A 17,676-nucleotide genomic window follows, 5' to 3' on the forward strand; every position below is an offset into this window, starting at 1 on the left:
TGCAGCGTCACCCGGTCACCGCTGAGGGGGCTGACATGTTCCCCCGGCGTTACTTCCGGGTTCACGGGCTCCAGCACTGTAAGTGGCCGCAGCCTCAATGACGTCACTCCTGCACTTGCGCGCATGGAGCCTACGGTTCTGGCAAGCAGCTCTGAAGTTCCAGCACTATACGCCGGACCTTCAGAGCGCATGCGCCCCTGACATCAGTGGCTGCATGCGGGGTGAATATCGCTTTAACGGTGTAGGTTTAGGAGATATTCATTTTACCTACAGGTAAGCCTTATTACAGGCTTACCTGTAGGTAAAAATCACAAAGCGGGCTATACAACCGCTTTAAACAGAGTGAAGAGGAAAGGCAAAAAGTAAAGATCAGTACATTCTATAAACCATCTGCTTTTGCAGGCCCTAATACATACTCATAGTGTGAGGGATACAGGGAGAAAACCTATGTGTGTGTGTGTGTGTGTGTGTGTGTGTGTGTGTGTGTGTGTGTGTGTGTGTGTGCAGGAGGAGGTATACAGGAGAAAGATCAATGAGTGTCTGTGTGCTGGAGGAGGGATACAGGAGAAAACCAATGTTTGTATGCAGGAGGAGGTGTACCAATATGTCTGTGTGTTGGAGAAGGATGCAGAAGAAAGGCCAATGTGTCCGTGCTGGAGGAGATATACAAGGGAAAGACCAATGTGTGTGTGCTGGAGGAGGGATATAGGAGAAAGACCAATGAGTGTGTGTGCTGGAGGAGGGATACAGGAGAAAGACCAATGAGTGTGTGCTAGAGGCCGGAGGGCCTGGTCATTGTTTCACACAATGACCACTTTTCACTCTCCTCTCCACTTCCTTCTTTGTTTGTCACTTTTTGTATTTTTATGTTTGTACACGATTTTGCACGTGTGACTGGTAGGGTGCAGGTCCTCGGGCCTGCCATGAAAGTCTTGGGAGGGGGCAGACATGGCCTTCTGGCTTAGTTCACCCTCTCTCATGGGGTCTCCCCTCGGGGGAGCCCCACCTAGTACTTGGATGGGTCTGTTTCGGCAGACCCTGCAGAGAATGGGGTCCTTCTGGTTTCGGCCAGAAGGACCAAGTGTAAGTACCCCATGCCCCGTCTGGAGCCTAACTCCCCGGGGGATCAGGGCAAGGCCTTCTGATTTTAGAGGGCTTGTGTACACCCGTTGCACTTTTTGTGTTTCACTCTTTATGTGTGGGCACATTTTTTTGGCACCAAGTTTTTGAGTGTGATTCACACACCATGGGCTTTAAAAAAAAATAAAAAATTAGTGTGTGCTAGAGGAGAGATACAGAGGAAAGACAAATAAGTGTGTGTGCTGGAGGAGGGATACAGGAGAAAGACCAATGAGTGTGTGCTAGAGGAGAGATACAGAGCAAAGACCAATGTGTGCTGGAGGAGGGAAACAGGAGAAAGACCTATGAGTGTGTGTGTGCTGAAGGAAGAATACAGGGGAAAGACCAATGAGTGTGTGTGCTGGAGGAAGAGTACAAGGGAAAGACCAATGAGTGTGTATGCTGGAGGAGGGATACAGGAGAAAGACCAATGAGTGTGCGCTGAGGAGGGATGCAAGGGAAAGGACAATGGGGGTTATTTACGAAAAGGAAAATCCACTTTGCACTACAAGTGCACTCTGAGGGGTAGATCTGAAATGAGGGGAAGCTCTGCTGATTTTATCATCCAATCATGTGCAAGCGCCAAATGCTGTTTTTTATTTTCCTTGCATGTCCCCCTCAGATCTACAGCGACTGCACTTCCAAGTGCACTTGTAGTGCAAAGTGGATTTGCCTTTCGTAAATAACCCCCAATGTGTGTGTGCTGGAGGAAGGATACAGGAGAAAGACCAACGAGTGTGTGCTGAGGAGGGATGTAAGGGAAAGAACAATGTGTGTGTGCTGGAGGAGGGATACATGAGAAAGACCAATGTGTGTATCAAAAATAAAGTTTCCCAGTCTAGGATTATGTTTGTGTGTGTAAGGACACTCATCGGTCACTAACTTGTATCCTGCCCCCAACACACATACACATCACTCCCCATTATCCATACCAGCAGTAAGATGGCCCTCTACTACACAAACCTCTCTAGCCAGTTTCACACCAGCAGAGTGTAAGTATTAAAGTGGAAATAAAAGCTTACTATAAGTGGCATTAAAACATTCCCTCCCCCTCCTCCTACCTACAGTGCCTTAAAAAAGTATTCATACCCCTTGACATTTTCCACATTTTGTCATGTTACAACAAAAAAACGTAAATTTTATTGGGATTTTATGTGATAGACCAGTGGTCTCCAAACTGCCCTTTGCTCGCCTTTATCCGGCCCTTGGAGCACTTTTCTTCCCACTGATACAAGACACTATTTCTCCGACTGTCACCAACAACGGGGCATAATTCTTGCTACTGACATCAACAACAAGACACTATTACTTCCACTGATACCAATGATGGGGCACTATTCCTCCCACTGATACCAATGATGGGACATCATTTCTCCCACTGACACCAATGATGGAGCACCATTCTTCCCACTGATACCAATGATTGGGCACTATTCCTCCAACTAACACCAACAATGGGGCACTATTCCTCCCATTGACACCAACGATGGGGCACTATTCCTCCCATTGACACCAACGATGGAGCACTATTCTTGATACCAATGATGGGCAGTATTCCTCCCATGGACACGAAAAGATGCATTGTTTATTCCCACGAACGTCAGGACAATTTCTACTCTCAATGGCCACAGTCCGGCCCCCCTCAAGTCTGAAGGACAGTAAACTGGCCCTTTGTTTAGAAAGTTCGGAGACCCCTGTGATAGACCAACACAAAGTGGCACATAATTGTGGAGTGGAAGGAAAATGAAAAATGTTTTTATATATTTTTTTACAAATAAACATCTGAAAAGTGTGGCGTACATTTGTAGTCAGCCCCCCTGAATTAGTACTTTGTAGAACAACCTTTCACTGCAATTACAGCTGCATTTCTTTTTGGGGATGTCTCTACCAGCTTTGCACATCTAGAGAGTGACATTTTTGCCCATTCTTCTTTGTAAAATATCTCAAGCTTTGTCAGATTGGATGGAGAGCATCTGTAAACAGCAATTTTCAAGTTTTGCCACAGATTCTCAATTGGATTTAGGTCTGGACTGTGACTGGGCCATTCTAACACATGAATATGCTTTATTCTAAACCATTCCATTGTAGCTCTGGCTGTATGTTTAGGGTTGTTGTCCTGCTGGAAGGTGAACCTCTGCCCCAGTCTCAGATCTTTTGCAGACTCTAACAGGCTTTCTTCTTATGCCGCGTATACACGACCGGACTTCTCGTCGGACTGAACTACAATGGTCTTTCTGACGGAGTTCCAATGGAGTTCCACGTAAACGGACTTGCCTACGCACGATCACACCAAAGTCCGTTTGTTTAGAACGTGATGACGTATGACGGGACTAGAAAAGGTAGTTCAATAGCCAGTAGCCAATAGCTGCCCTTTGCGTCATTCTTGGTCCGTCGGACTAGCATACAGATGAGCGGGTTTCCCGATAGGAACTGAGTCCGTCGGAAAGATTTGAAACATGTTCTATTTCTAGGTCCGTCAGAATTTTAGAAAGAAAAAGTCAGATGAAGCGCACACACGATCGGAATATCCGACGGACCTTTTCTGCCGGAAAGTCCGGTCGTGTGTACGCGTCATCAGATTGCCCTGTATTTGACCAAAAAATACAACAAAAACACACCTGTATTTGACTAATAGTTGTCCTGGGGACAGATTCTCCCACCTGAACTGTATATCTCTGCAGATCCTCCAGAGTTACCATGGGCCTCTTGGTTGCTTCTCTGATTAATGCTCTCCTTGGCTGGCCTGTCAGTTTAGGTGGGCGGCCATGTCTTGGTAGGTTTACGGTTGTGCCATACTCTTTCCATTTTCAGATGATGGATTGAACAGTGCTCCGTGAGATGTTCCAAAGCTTCGGATATTCTTTTATAACCTAACCCTGCTTTAATCTTCTCCACAACTTACCCCTGACCTGTCTGGTGTGTTCCTTGGCCTTCATGATGCTGTTTGTTTACTAAGGTTCTCGAACAGGCCTCTAAAGGCTTCACAGAACAGCTGTATTTATACTGAGATTAAATTACACACATGTGGACTTTATTTACTAATTACTAATAAGATTTTAGTTAGGGGTACTAGAGTAAATGGGCTGAATACAAATGCACGCCACACTTTTCAGACGTTTATTTGTAAGAAAAATTGAAAAACATTTATTTTCCTTCCACTTCACAATTATGTGCCACTTTGCGTTGGTCTACCACAGAAAATCCCAATAAAATACATTTACATTTTTGGTTGTAACATGAGAAAATGTGGAACGTTTCAAGGAGTATGAATACTTTTTCAAGGCGCTGTACGCTGCATAGCCTTTAAAGTCCTCAAAGGCAATATCTTTTCTTTTATCCTCTCCGTTGTGGTCAAGGATCTCCAGCTCCCCTTTGTCAAGGAGGATTTGACAATGGCTGTGAATTCACTGAGCTATGACAATACCAACCAACTCCCATTACCCCCCTATTGTCAGGTCTCCCTCCCGTCCCCTACAGTCACCACTTTCTGACACAGGGGAGCAGGAGCTTTTCTTTATCACATGAAAACATTGGAGTAGATAACAGATAAGGTATTTCCACTGCTCTCTTTTATAGAGCCTATGCAGCATAGGTAGGAAGATGGGGGGGGGGAATGTTTTTAACACCACTTAAAGTGGATGTAAACCCGAGTTTTTTTTTTTTATATATATATATATATCATACTGTAGAGTATAATATTTCCTATCATTTGAGCCCAGTCTTGCCACACAGAGTTAATCCATCTCTGAGCAATCCTCTTTTATTGTTCAGTGAGATAAATCTTGACAAACTGAGAAAAACTTTGTCAAATCCTCCCCCTTGCTGTGAGTGACAGGTGATTTACATATCTTGTGCACTAGCCTAAGACACATGCATTATTTTTTAATTCCCACCCCCACTCCTTTCTTCAGCAGCTCTGCAAGGATTGGCTGTTCCACACCTCACCATGATTTGAATACTGAAGTCATGTGGTGACTTTCCTGTCTTTTCACTGGATGTTAGAGATCATAGCAGAAGTTCAGTGTAAGAAATACATAGGAGAAAATGCATATTGACAAGGGGAGTGTAGAGGTGGGCGGGGAATCTACTGACATCACAACTCCACCCACCGAGCTCCAGACAACAGACCCACCCACAGAATCTGCAGTATTTCGGGTCTCATAACAGACAGAGGGGAGACATTTGACAGGTGAAGATACATGCAGGAGGCATGTATATCCTTATAGATAACCCCTATGGCAATAGTTTAGAAAGGATGACATTGGGTTTACATAAACTTTAAAGTAGGCCTTTACTTCCACATTGACCTATCAGTGAGCAGTCTGCAGTGCACGTGCATGCACCTCCTAGTAATCAGCCACCACAGAAGAAGTGTTTCCCCCCAGTCTCCCATGTGCATGAACCTTTCATTATGTGTGCATGAACCCCTCAGTGACCAGTCTCCAGCAAATAACCATTAACCCCTCCTCCGCACTTATGTGTTAGCCCCTCAGTGCCCAGTCCTCAGCCAATGTGCATTAGCTCTTCAGTGCCCAGTCCTCATTTATGTTATCCTCCCAGCACCCAGTACCCTGGTCATGTAGGTTACCCCTCAGCACTCAGTTACCAGTGTATGTCCTTTTCCATTCTGGAAGGAGCTTACTTTAAAAATCTTCATCCTTTCCAGGTCCTGGCTGTAAACACTTCACAAAGTACAAAAACATTGACTGGGCTGGAGAAATGGACCAACTACTGCCTGAAAGTACAAGCTTATATGCCTGAATATGAGAAGGAAGGACAGTTCAGCCCAACAATCTGTGAGAAAACGACTTCTGATGGTAAATATTACTCTTATTATTACTGTTATAACTTAAACATAACATTGTATGCAAAAGAAAATCCGAGGCCAAACCCGGAAGAAAGATCGGGAGAAGATGGAAGCACCCGTGACAACTGAAAGCGCTTACACTGCAGCGCTCGAAGGGAACGCTAGGCAGGCATGTTTGCCATTATGTGTCAAAGAGGAAGTAAACCCTGATGGGTTTTACTTCCTCTTTTGCTCGCTGATGCAGCCTGCAAATCGCATCGCATACTAGCCCATTACGTGCCACTTACCTTCAAAAGAATCCAGCGATGTCCCCTGTGTGGGCAGCGTCCATCTTCTGGCCCACCGTTGGAATTTCCGGCGGACTACAAGTGAAATATCTCCTAAACGGCGCACGTTTAGGAGATATTTCCACTGCCTATAGGTAAGCCTTATTCTAGGCTTACCTATAGGTAGAAGTCCAAAAAGTGGGTTTACAACCACTTTAATATGCAGGGCACACCAGTACATCATGGCATAAAGATCCCAGGAGGTTTAATTTAAGGCTTTTAAACTTGAGGCAGATTCATTAGGTTTCTTTCTTTTCTTTCTTCTCTTTTCACTTTGTGATCTTGCCAGTAACACACTACCTGTGCTAGGGTGGCAATGCTCACTCACTGTATCTATGGTGGGATGGGGACAATTGTAGACACGCACACACACTCACTCAGGTTGAACTGGATGGACTGGTGTCTTTATTCAACCTTACTAACTATGTAACAATGTAACTATGTAACTATGGTGGAGTCTAGTTGTCACCCTAGGAAGTGTGTTAGGACTAAAGAACGCCTTGTCCTTTCCTCGTTTCCATATTGTAAGGTAAAAATATTCTGTAGTCCACAGATACCTGAACAGGGATGTTAATATTGTTAGAGATAATGCTGCAGAGTGAACTTTGCAGCCTTATCTAAAACAATAATATAATATAATATAACAAAATGTTATATATTGCAGCCTACCGGCCCTTCAATCAGGCGGCTTCATTAATATTCTTTCTTTAAGCTTTTCACCTTGTGTTCTTGTTAGTAGCACACTTGCTAACCTAGGGTGACAACGCTCACTCACTGCATTTATGGTGGAGTAGAGTTGTCACCAGGGGCGGCTGACCATTAGGGCACTGCCCTAGGGCCCGGGGCCAGTAGAGGGCCCCATGAGAGTACCTTCGTTCCAAGGTTCCAGCACTGAGCTCCGGTAACCTTCCCCACATTTCTTGCAGGGTGCCCAGGCTCCCCCACACAGCGATCGTCCCTGTGTAGCAGCCGACACCGGCATCTCTCCACACTGACAGCTGTATATCACATAGAGAGAGCTCACAGAGGATCCTCCTTCTCGGCTCCGATGTATACAGACAGGAGGAGGAGCCGGGGAGGAGTTAACTGCAAGAGCCGTACTGGTTATCTGAGGCCTGTGTACAGTTTGTGCATGGGGGGGAAGGGGGGGGGGGCAGGATGCACACATGGAGAAGTGATGGGGGGGTAAGAGAATATGTGCTGGGGAGGTGTTTTTGAAGGCAAGAGCACTTGTACTGGAAGGTGGGGTGGTGTGGTGGATTTCAAATCCACCCCCCCTCCCCCAAATCAAAGAGATGCCACTTGACAGTCATACCAGGACTCCTCTCTGTTCTCATCCCAGGACCCCCTTCTCTGCTCTCATCCCAGGGTCACCTTCTCTGCTCTCATCCCAGGACCCCCTCTCTGCTCTCATCCCAGGACCCCCTCTCTGCTCTCATCCAAGGGGTCCCTCTCTGCTCTCATCCAAAGGGGCCCTCTCTGCTCTCATCCCAGGACCCCCTCTCTGCTCTCATTCCAGGGTCACCTTCTCTGCTCTCATCCCAGGACCCCCTCTCTGTTCTCATCCCAGGACCACCTCTCTGCTCTCATCCAAGGGGTCCCTCTCTGCTCTCATCCAAGGGGTCCCTCTCTGCTCTCATCCCAGGACCCCCTTCTCTGCTCTCATCCCAGGGTCACCTTCTCTGCTCTCATCCCAGGACCCCCTCTCTGTTCTCATCCCAGGACCCCCTCTCTGCTCTCATCCAAGGGGTCCCTCTCTGCTCTCATCCAAGGGGTCCCTCTCTGCTCTCATCCAAGGGGTCCCTCTCTGCTCTCATCCCAGGGTCCCCCCTCTGCTTTCATCCCAGGACTCCTCTCTGTTCTCATCCCAGGACCCCCTCTCTGCTCTCATCCCAGGACCCCCTCTCTGCTCTCATTCCAGGGTCACCTTCTCTGCTCTCATCCCAGGACCCCCTCTCTGTTCTCATCCCAGGACCACCTCTCTGCTCTCATCCAAGGGGTCCCTCTCTGCTCTCATCCCAGGACCCCCTTCTCTGCTCTCATCCCAGGGTCACCTTCTCTGCTCTCATCCCAGGACCCCCTCTCTGTTCTCATCCCAGGACCCCCTCTCTGCTCTCATCCAAGGGGTCCCTCTCTGCTCTCATCCAAGGGGTCCCTCTCTGCTCTCATCCAAGGGGTCCCTCTCTGCTCTCATCCCAGGGTCCCCCCTCTGCTTTCATCCCAGGACTCCTCTCTGTTCTCATCCCAGGACCCCCTCTCTGCTCTCATCCAAGGGGTCCCTCTCTGCTCTCATCCAAGGGGTCCCTCTCTGCTCTCATCCAAGGGGTCCCTCTCTGCTCTCATCCCAGGACCCCCTTCTCTGCTCTCATCCCAGGACCACCTCTCTGCTCTCATCCCAGGACCACCTCTCTGCTCTCATCCCAGGACTCACTCTCTGCTCTCATCCAAGGGGTCCCTCTCTGCTCGCATCCAAGGGGTCCCTCTCTGCTCTCATCCCAGGACCCCCTCTCTGCTCTCATCCCAGGACCCCCTCTCTGCTCTCATCCCAGGACCCCCTCTCTGCTCTCATCCCAGGACCCCCTCTCTGCTGTCATCCCAGGACCCCCTCTCTGCTCTCATCCCAGGATCCCCTCTCTGCTCTCATCCCAGGATCCCCTCTCTGCTCTCATCCCAGGATCCCCTCTCTGCTCTCATCCCAGGACCCCCTCTATGCACTCATCCCAAGAGCCCCTCTCTGCTGTCATCCAAGGGGTCCCTCTCTGCACTCATCCCAGGGGTCCCTCTCTGCTGTCATCCCAGGGGTCCCTCTCTGCTGTCATCCCAGGGGTCCCTCTCTGCTGTCATCCCAGGGGTCCCTCTCTGCAGTCATCCCAGGGGTCCCTCTCTGCTCTCATCCAAGGGGTCCCTCTCTGCTCTCATCCAAGGGGTCCCTCTCTGCTCTCATCCAAGGGGTCCCTCTCTGCTCTCATCCCAGGACCCTCTCACCCAGTTGTGTGACAATAGCGAATTAAAATGTGCTATTGTCTTCCTGATTCTCCTCCCGGTCAATCAGGAAGTGAAGTGGGTCCTGAGACCCGACTGGCCGAGAGGAAAAGCGATCGTATTGGCCGCCGAGAAGGAGGAGACGCAAAAAAAAAGGAACCCCCCCAAAAAATGGCGCTCCACAGGCGCTATTTTTAGCGCTAAAATGCCTGAAAAGCTCCTCCGTGTGAAAGGGGTCTAAGTGAAATGATTCTACTGGATATATGACGTATACTTATACTGCATATGAATTACAGGGAGGATCCCGTGGTGGCAGATCGCTGGTGTTTTCCTCATAACAATGTTATTTACAATGACTGCATTCCTTGGACTTTGCTACTTCGGTTTCACAGCGTACAAGAGATGGAGATCGTTCCCGTCATATTCCATCCCTGAACATATGAAAGAGGTCAGTATTTCACTGCAGAGGAGACACAAGTTGTGTGTTCATTTTCTGTGCAGTTGTATGCAAATTACCAGCCACCTTCTAAATAGCCTGTGAAATCAGAGATCTATCTAATCTAATCTATCTATCTATTCTCATTCTGTCTCTCTCTTTTTCTCTTGCTCTTTCTTATGGAATTGTGGATTCTACCTATATCTCTATATGTCAATCCGTCTATCATCTATCTGACTGTTCACCTCTCTCTTTCTTTCTATCTATCTAGATAGCTTTTACTTCTCTCTCTTTTTCTCTTTTTTCCTGAACCTTTGAAATCAGAAAATTCTATCTATCTATCTATCTATCCATTTGAAATCAAATTATCTATCTATCTATCTAATCTATCAAATTTATCTATCTATCTATCTATCTAATTTATCTATCTATCTATACATTTGAAATCAAATTATCTATCTATCTATCTATACATTTGAAATCAAATTATCTATCTATCTATCTATCTATCTATCTATCTATCTATTTGAAATCAAATTATCTATCTAGTGTCCCTGCAGTACAGTGGTGTAGCAGGTCCTTTGCAGTGGTGTATGTGATCAGTTTTTGTGGATAAAGTGAAATGTTTTTTTTATTTCCCTGCAGTTTTTAAACAATCCGTTCAATAACACCCCAACGCTGCCACCACAGCCTTTAGAAGAATGTGGGGAGTCCTGTGAACCGCTGACATTTCTATCAGAGGAGAATGAAGAGACAAAGGAAGAGACCAATGAAACTGCCTAAAGAAAAACGCATAGAACACTATTTTTTATACCCTCCCCTGCAGTTTACCTGTAATAACAGAAATATCAATGAGGCCATTGACAAGTTCCTGGAAATTGTTCAAGGAAGTTGTTCATTTCCTGGCTGTCCATCCCCTGAATATACTACTTAGTAAGCCATTGCCTGGAATAAGAACTCTAGTACTCTATCGATGTTTAAACAGGTTAGCAATGGTGCACAAATATTACTCAGTACAAGACTGAGTTCGGTCCCCCGGGTGCAGTAACTGTCAAGTGTTTGCATGCTCATTGACAGTAAGGCTAAGGTCATATCTTTGCAATGTAACAACGCATGTACGTTGATGCACATTCTTGCACGTGTTACTGCGCATTGCTTTAGGGCAACCCATTCATTTTAATTGGCTGCCTAACGCGTTTTTTTTGTAAAATGCAGCACAATGCATGGTAATAGATTACTATGTATTGTGGTCCACTGCAACACATGTGTGTTTGGGTGCTATTAGGAATGAATAGCACTGCAACACACCTATAATAAGACACGTTCCCCCTCAGCTCACCGATGTGATTTTTTTTTAGTAAATAATCTGAGCTATGAATGAAAAAGGGGGTCAGAGGAAGCGTAGTCACATGGTTTAGTCACTACAATTTAAAAACATTTCACACTAGTATATTTCACAACGTACAGTTGTCTGTTGTTGTTCACATTGCTATGCTGTCTCTAGGTGGGTTGCGGTGCCTTGCACTGGAGCTCACCAGAATTCGGTGTCCATTTTTGCACCGCAGATCGGATGCGACGCATAGGCACGAATGCATTGTCACTATGACATTTCAACAAAGTTAAAAAAAAAAGAAGAAAAAAGATTGACATAGAAAGCTTGTCTGTTTATTACTATAATTAATAAGAGACACCCAGCTATCACTAGGCATTTTTTTGTCTGGAGAGTACAAACAAAATTATTTGAAACAGAAAAGAAAAGAAATCAAAGCAGAACTATACTCACCTTCTGTCCAGCTCTATGGTGTCCTGGGGCTTTCCCGCTGGCCGCTAACATGGTAACGACCTCCGGCCGTTTTCATTGGCCGGGTCAGATCAAAATTTCGGTAATTTGCAGCTCAGTGTATAGTATGAACAGGCAGGAAAGAGACATAGTATGGCCTTCAGGTCCTGGCAGAGACTGTCAGCCCATTTACGTACGTGCAGGCGATTTTTCATTCGTTTTTGGACAGCACTGGCAGCAGTTTTGCGCATTCGCGGGAAACCCCACGTGTGCAGATGGCCAGAAAAGCTGGTCCATGCGCAGATGTGCCAGGGCTCTCTCACAGTGCCAGGACAAGGCCATCTAGAGCCCAGGGAGGACATTCCAAACTTCACCCCCCTCCCTCCAAAATGTATGAGTATTATGTCTCAGAAAAAATCCCCCCCCCCAAAAAAAAAATAATTGAGCACTAATCTGCATGCTTAACCCCCCTTGCTGAAATCTCCTCTGACAGAACAAATCTTTGCCCTCCCCCAGCACAAATGCCCTCTCCCAAAAAAAAATAAAAAAATAACCACTCCTGGCACAAATCCTCTACCCATCAAATTTCTCCTCAGAGTACACATCCTCTCCCCTCCACTCCAAACCCCCTTCCAACACGAACCCCCCTTCCCCTCTTCTTAGCACACATCCCCCTTCAAAAAAATTCTCCTTCTAGCACAAATACCCTTCAATCATCCCTACTTGTACAATCCCCCCCCCCCAAAAAAAAAAAATCACCAATCCTAGCACAAATCTTCTACCCATTAAATTTCCCCTCCTAGTACACATCCTCTCCCCTCCACTCCAAACCCCCTTCCAACACGAACCCCCCCCCTCTTCTTAGCACACATCCCCCCTCAAAAAATTTCTCCTTCTAGCACAAATACCCTTCAATCATCCCTACTTGTAAACCCCCCCCCCCCAAAAAAAAATCACCAATCCTAGCACAAATCCCCTCCCCATCAAATTTCCCCTCCAAGTACACATCCTCTCCCCTCCACTCCAAACCCCCTGACAACACAGATCCCCCCTCCTAGAACACATCTCCTCTCAAAAATGTCTCCTCCTAGCACAAACACCACTCAATCATCCTTACTTGCACAATCACCCCCCCCCCCCAAAAAAAAAAAAACTCCTAGTACACATCCTCTCCCCTCCACTCCAAATCCCCTTGCCAGAACAGACCCCCCACCCCCTCCTAGCACCCCCCCCCCCTCAAAAAAAAAAAATCTCCACCTAGCACAAGTACCCCTCAATCATCTCTACTTGCACAAATCTCCCCCTCCCAAAAAAGAAGCAGATTTACCCTCCTAGCACAATTCTCCTCTGCCCTCTACCATATCACCTCTTCTAGCACAAACCCCCCCAAAATACCCCCCCCCCCTTAGCACAAATCCTCTTCTCCCAACACAAATCCCACTAAATCATCACCCTTAGCACACACCCCAAATTTCCTCTCCAAGAGCAGTCCTTACCCCCTGCCACTCTCCAAACACCCCCTCACAAATCACTTCCCCTTTAATCTCCTTGCAGCGCCCCCCCCCCCCACGATACCACAGTGCCCAGGGCAGCTTCCCCTGCTGCCCGCCCCTTGTCCCGGCCCTGCTCTCTCAGAACAAAAACACCTGTGATATATTCACACGCGCTCATGGGGTGGGGAGAGCCAAGCGTAATCCTTGTCTAGGCACAAAACACAGAAATGTCTATTTTTAAGCACAGCATGACCTTTAGGGTAAAGGTTAAAAAGCGTTAAAAATTCCGCCTGTTCGCAACTTATTTTTTCCACTTTAAAGCGGTGTTCCTCCCAATAAAAAAAAATAAAAGCCAGCAGCTACACATACTGCAGCTGCCGGATTTTACCAATTGGACACTTACCTGTCCTGGAGTCCAACGATGTCGGCACCGCAACTGATGTTTCCATCAGCTGCCGGGTGCTGACGCCTCCATTGCGGGTAAAGGTACCTGGCAGTGTAGCCTTACGGCTTCACGCCGGGAACTCTACTGCGCATGCACGAGGCCCCGCTCCTCTCTCCTACTGGCCCTGCGACAGGGAGAGGAGGAGGAGGGAGCCCCGGGGTCATGTCATGGGCCGCAACCCGGACTCCCGGAAGTGGGAACAGGATACCTGTCAAAGACAGGTATCCTGTCCCCCCCCCCCCCCCCCCCGAAAGGTGCCAGTTGTGGCACCGGAGGGGGAGAGGAGACAAATGAGCGGAAGTTCCACTTTTGGGTGGAACTCTGCTTTAAGAAACACATTTAATTTCAGATTAATAGTGCTTTATTTATCACAAAGTTTTGGGCCAACCTAAAATGGCCACATGGTTATCTATTGCCAATGTCTTTGACCAAATATGACTGTGGGGTTGATTTACTAAAACTGGAGAGTGTAAAATTTGGATCTTCTCTGGTTTTTTATGATAAAGTTTAATTGAAGTTAGAAGCTGATTGACCACTTTGCACGGCTGCACCAGATTTTCCACTCTCAAGTTTTATTAAACCAACCCCTGTGTGACTATGATAAGGTCAATGATGTCACAAGCCCCCTTGTTAAGCATTGCTGCAGGGCAGGGAACTCCATGGCTGCAGTTGATCGGCCCACATTCTGCTATCATATGACAGTTTTGAGTCGGTTTGGGCCAAACCGAGTTTGGCCTGAACGGGAACTCATTCTTATTTATCACTGAAGACATACTCACGGGTATCACGGGTATCAAAGCACTCCTACTATTACAAGGCACTTTATTTTGCTAAAAATTTCATAAGTTAATAGTAAAAGTTAATGTGGCCACAGCCCTCATTTCTATTGGCAGGCTACAATGCACTGTGTCTTAGCCACACCCCCAAGGTTCCTCTTTGGAATATTGGGGGTGTGGCTAAGGCACAGTGGATTGCCTGGAATCACAGTGTGGAACCTGTGCAGAAATCCAGATTGTATCAATGAAAATAGAGGGTAGTTTAAGCTGACTTAAAGCAAACCTATAGTTTGCCTATTTCATGAGAATTAACCAGTTCACTCTATAGGAGGCATCATAGGTTGGTTGAACCCACTATCCGAATGGTCCACCTCCAGGGTGCCCCAAAATTTCTGTGCACGGTTGATTTTTTTTTTTTTTTTTTTTTAATAGTTGTGCTTGGCCCTTTCTGCTTTCATCTTTTTATTGGTCCTTTCATGTGATTGGTTGCCTCATTAACCAACTGCAAAGCCCAGGAGGTAGAAAGGGTGGGGCAAAGCTCAACCTTTACAGTTGTCTATATCTTTATATTTGCTATTGTGTTTTGACACTGAAGGTAACCCTTGTTGATTCATTTTTCATCAGCTGTCCAGTTTGAATTGCTCAGATCTACTTTAATATGTATTTAGACTTTTGCACACAAACTAGAATAACAACTATTTTATATTTGTTATATGTTCCCATTCACTTGCATAACTTCCAAAAATATTTATCAGCTGCTGCTTACCTTTTTACTTACCTAAAACTCCTACCTAGCTTCCCCCTGCTATGTAACATTAAGGAGGGGACTGGGTAGCTAATGTTTACTATAATAATCCTGTGTGTACTGTGCTGGCAGATCGCGTTATCAGCTGCAAATTAAATGTGCACTCTTTCAGTCTTAACAAAAGGTTAAAGGCTTATGATGATCCATTGCATGTTAACGCAATGCCACTCAGTTTGTCTCTCGAATTATACTTTTAAATTGTTCAGAATAACTTGCAGGCCTGTGTATTATACTAAAAATTAAATTAGTTGGTGCATCGCAATCATAAACCGTATTTAATAATTATACCAGTCCAATATGCGCAGGATCCCTATTACTTTCTATATATAATACGGCTCCAAATAAACAACTAGAAAGGTAAGAAATATTTAAAAAAAAAATTGCAAAAATAATTCATGTTTAATAATGGGAACACATAACATACATATGGTGGGAGTTTCTTAAATTTGACTGAAAAAGTGGAAATCCACTTTAAAGTGTTACTAAACCCACAACAGTAAACTCAGTGTGTATATGCAGTAAAGCATGCTTGTTATACTCATTGTGGAACCTAAGGGGTTAATCTTCCACATTGTGTAAAAAGGTTGTCTTCTCTGATCCCCCCACCCCCACCCTTTCACTGTCCCCTAATAATTTATTATTTTTTTTATTAATTAGGAGACTAACACAGAGTCTATGGAATCAGGCTCAGTTTGGTGTGTATTGGTAGAGAGTTTTTTTTTTTTTCTTGGGAGAGTGCATGTGATCAGCACAAGGCCAATAAGCACTGTCCAGACAGAGGGTCAGGGGTCCTGCAGTCTCAAAGGATAGTCAAAAAAAACTCCTATAAGATTTAACCAGACACTTATAGAAGTCACAAGACTGCTCTTACTGCTGATGAGAAAAAGTATTTAGCAGTTTATATTCACTAAAATAATTGCATTTCCATGTTCTGTGTAATGTGGGAGACCAGATATAGTGAATGCAGGGTCCTGGGTTTAGTAACACTTTAAGTCAAAGTAGAATCGTTGTGCAAAAATAAAAGTCTAAATCAGAGTTAGCAGGACTGACTCAAGTCTGTTCGAAGATGTACGTTTTTGTAAAGTTCATGTTTATTTTATAATGTTCATTTGTAGTTTACTTGTACCTCTTTAAGCAAATACAAGGCCTTTCTAACATAGTTAGTTGTAAAAGATTTTAATTTGAATTAGTTGCTATGGTTTATTGCAATTTCTGCCTCGCTCTTTACCTTATTAAATTAGCCAATTCTTCATCTTCGTTAGCTGTTCTATAGTAAACCTGTGCTTTGTTCATGAATTTTTAGATGACGGGTGCATAGAGAGGTGTATCTTTCTCAACCAGGGTGCCGTTTGAGCTTATCCAGTGTGGCATAAATATAAGATGCAGTTTGTCCCCAATTTTTGCACTGTGTAGTAGGTTGCTGTGGTTTGGGTTGGCCGGGCGCTCGTACTGTAACAACCAATGATGTTCTACGGCCGGTGCACCGGATGTCATTCATTATAATGGCAATACATGATGCCAATCCAGGGCGGGTGTTCCCGTACATTTAGGAGAGGACAGGAGTGTACCTCCATCCAGACCTGCTCCACACCCCACCCTCTGCCATGCTGCTGGAGTCATAAGGTAGGGCTCAGATGGAAAAAGGGAACTTTGTGATGGGAGAATTCTGATGTGACAAAGGGACTACATGATGGGGGACTCTGATGTGATGAGGGAACTCTGAAGGGGGAATTCTGATGTGATGGTGAGACTTCACCTGTAATTCAACTGTAATGAGGGGGGCCTTTGGTTCAATTACCCTTACATGGTAGGCTCCCCTCCTTCCCCCCAGGTCTTAGTTACCTGTCCCCAATCCAGTGAGATAATCTCAACAAAAAGCTGCAAAAAGCCCCTTGTCCAAATCTTCTGAGCTGGGTCTGTGCATGCACCCTGCCCTCTCCCATGCAATCTCATGGGGAGTTTGTACTCCATTCTCTGGAGTAAGAAATCTTCATTAGACTGAATAGAGAATACACAGCAAGTGTGCAGGGACAGCTCAGAGGATTTGGGGGTCTGCAGCTCCTTGCTTCTGTCTCACTGGATCTGCAGCTTCATGAACAACATCTAGCTGGATGGGGAACAGTTGAGTATAAGTCTTTCAGGGGAAGATGGAGGTCAAGCAACCCACAATATAAGTGTAATCACTCAAAAGCTGCCATTACTACACTTTAGGTTCTAATTCTTAAGAGCAGTACCCCTTTGCAAGCAATCTGATCAATGCAATATGGATTCCTAATGGTTGCTACTGTTAGCACCTAAAGTGTACTTGAGGCAAACTCAAGCAAGGCAAAAATGGGGCTCACCAGGGATTTAAGTTGTTTATTTACCACCCTTGGTATTTGCAATAAGCAGTGCTGTCCTTTCTATGCAAATATCAAGTCGGACTTTCAAATCAATAGTTACCAACACAACTTCATTTTCAGTTTTTTCTGCATTCATAATGTTGCTCACCCATAGCACCTCCCAGACCGCAGAGAAGGAGGCTCTGCCTGTGCAGTTAGGTCTTGTAAATGCTTCTCCCGCACAATGTCCACTTGCTTAAGCAAAGGTTCATGCACGAAACTTGGGAGGGGACAAAAAAGTTGGTGAACAATGTGATGATCACTAGTATAAATATGGCGTCATCTGCTGGTATTTCAATGTGGTTTGGCAAATGGGCAATGATGAC

At 45.6% G+C, this 17,676-nt stretch overlaps 1 protein-coding gene across 1 annotated transcript in view; it reads left to right on the forward strand.

Moving 5' to 3' along the window:
• Positions 1-17,676, forward strand: part of LOC141129243 (interleukin-10 receptor subunit beta-like) — a 67,158-nt gene extending 49,482 nt beyond the window's left edge. The window contains exons 7-9 of the mRNA XM_073617153.1: positions 5,786-5,936; positions 9,531-9,682; positions 10,316-17,676. Of these exons, the coding sequence (XP_073473254.1) occupies positions 5,786-5,936; positions 9,531-9,682; positions 10,316-10,453 (441 nt within the window). The 3' untranslated portion in view covers positions 10,454-17,676. The remainder of the gene's footprint in view (positions 1-5,785; positions 5,937-9,530; positions 9,683-10,315) is intronic.

The sequence above is a fragment of the Aquarana catesbeiana genome, linkage group LG02 (genome assembly GCF_042186555.1).
Source record: "Aquarana catesbeiana isolate 2022-GZ linkage group LG02, ASM4218655v1, whole genome shotgun sequence".
In the NCBI taxonomy this organism is placed as follows: domain Eukaryota; kingdom Metazoa; phylum Chordata; class Amphibia; order Anura; family Ranidae; genus Aquarana; species Aquarana catesbeiana.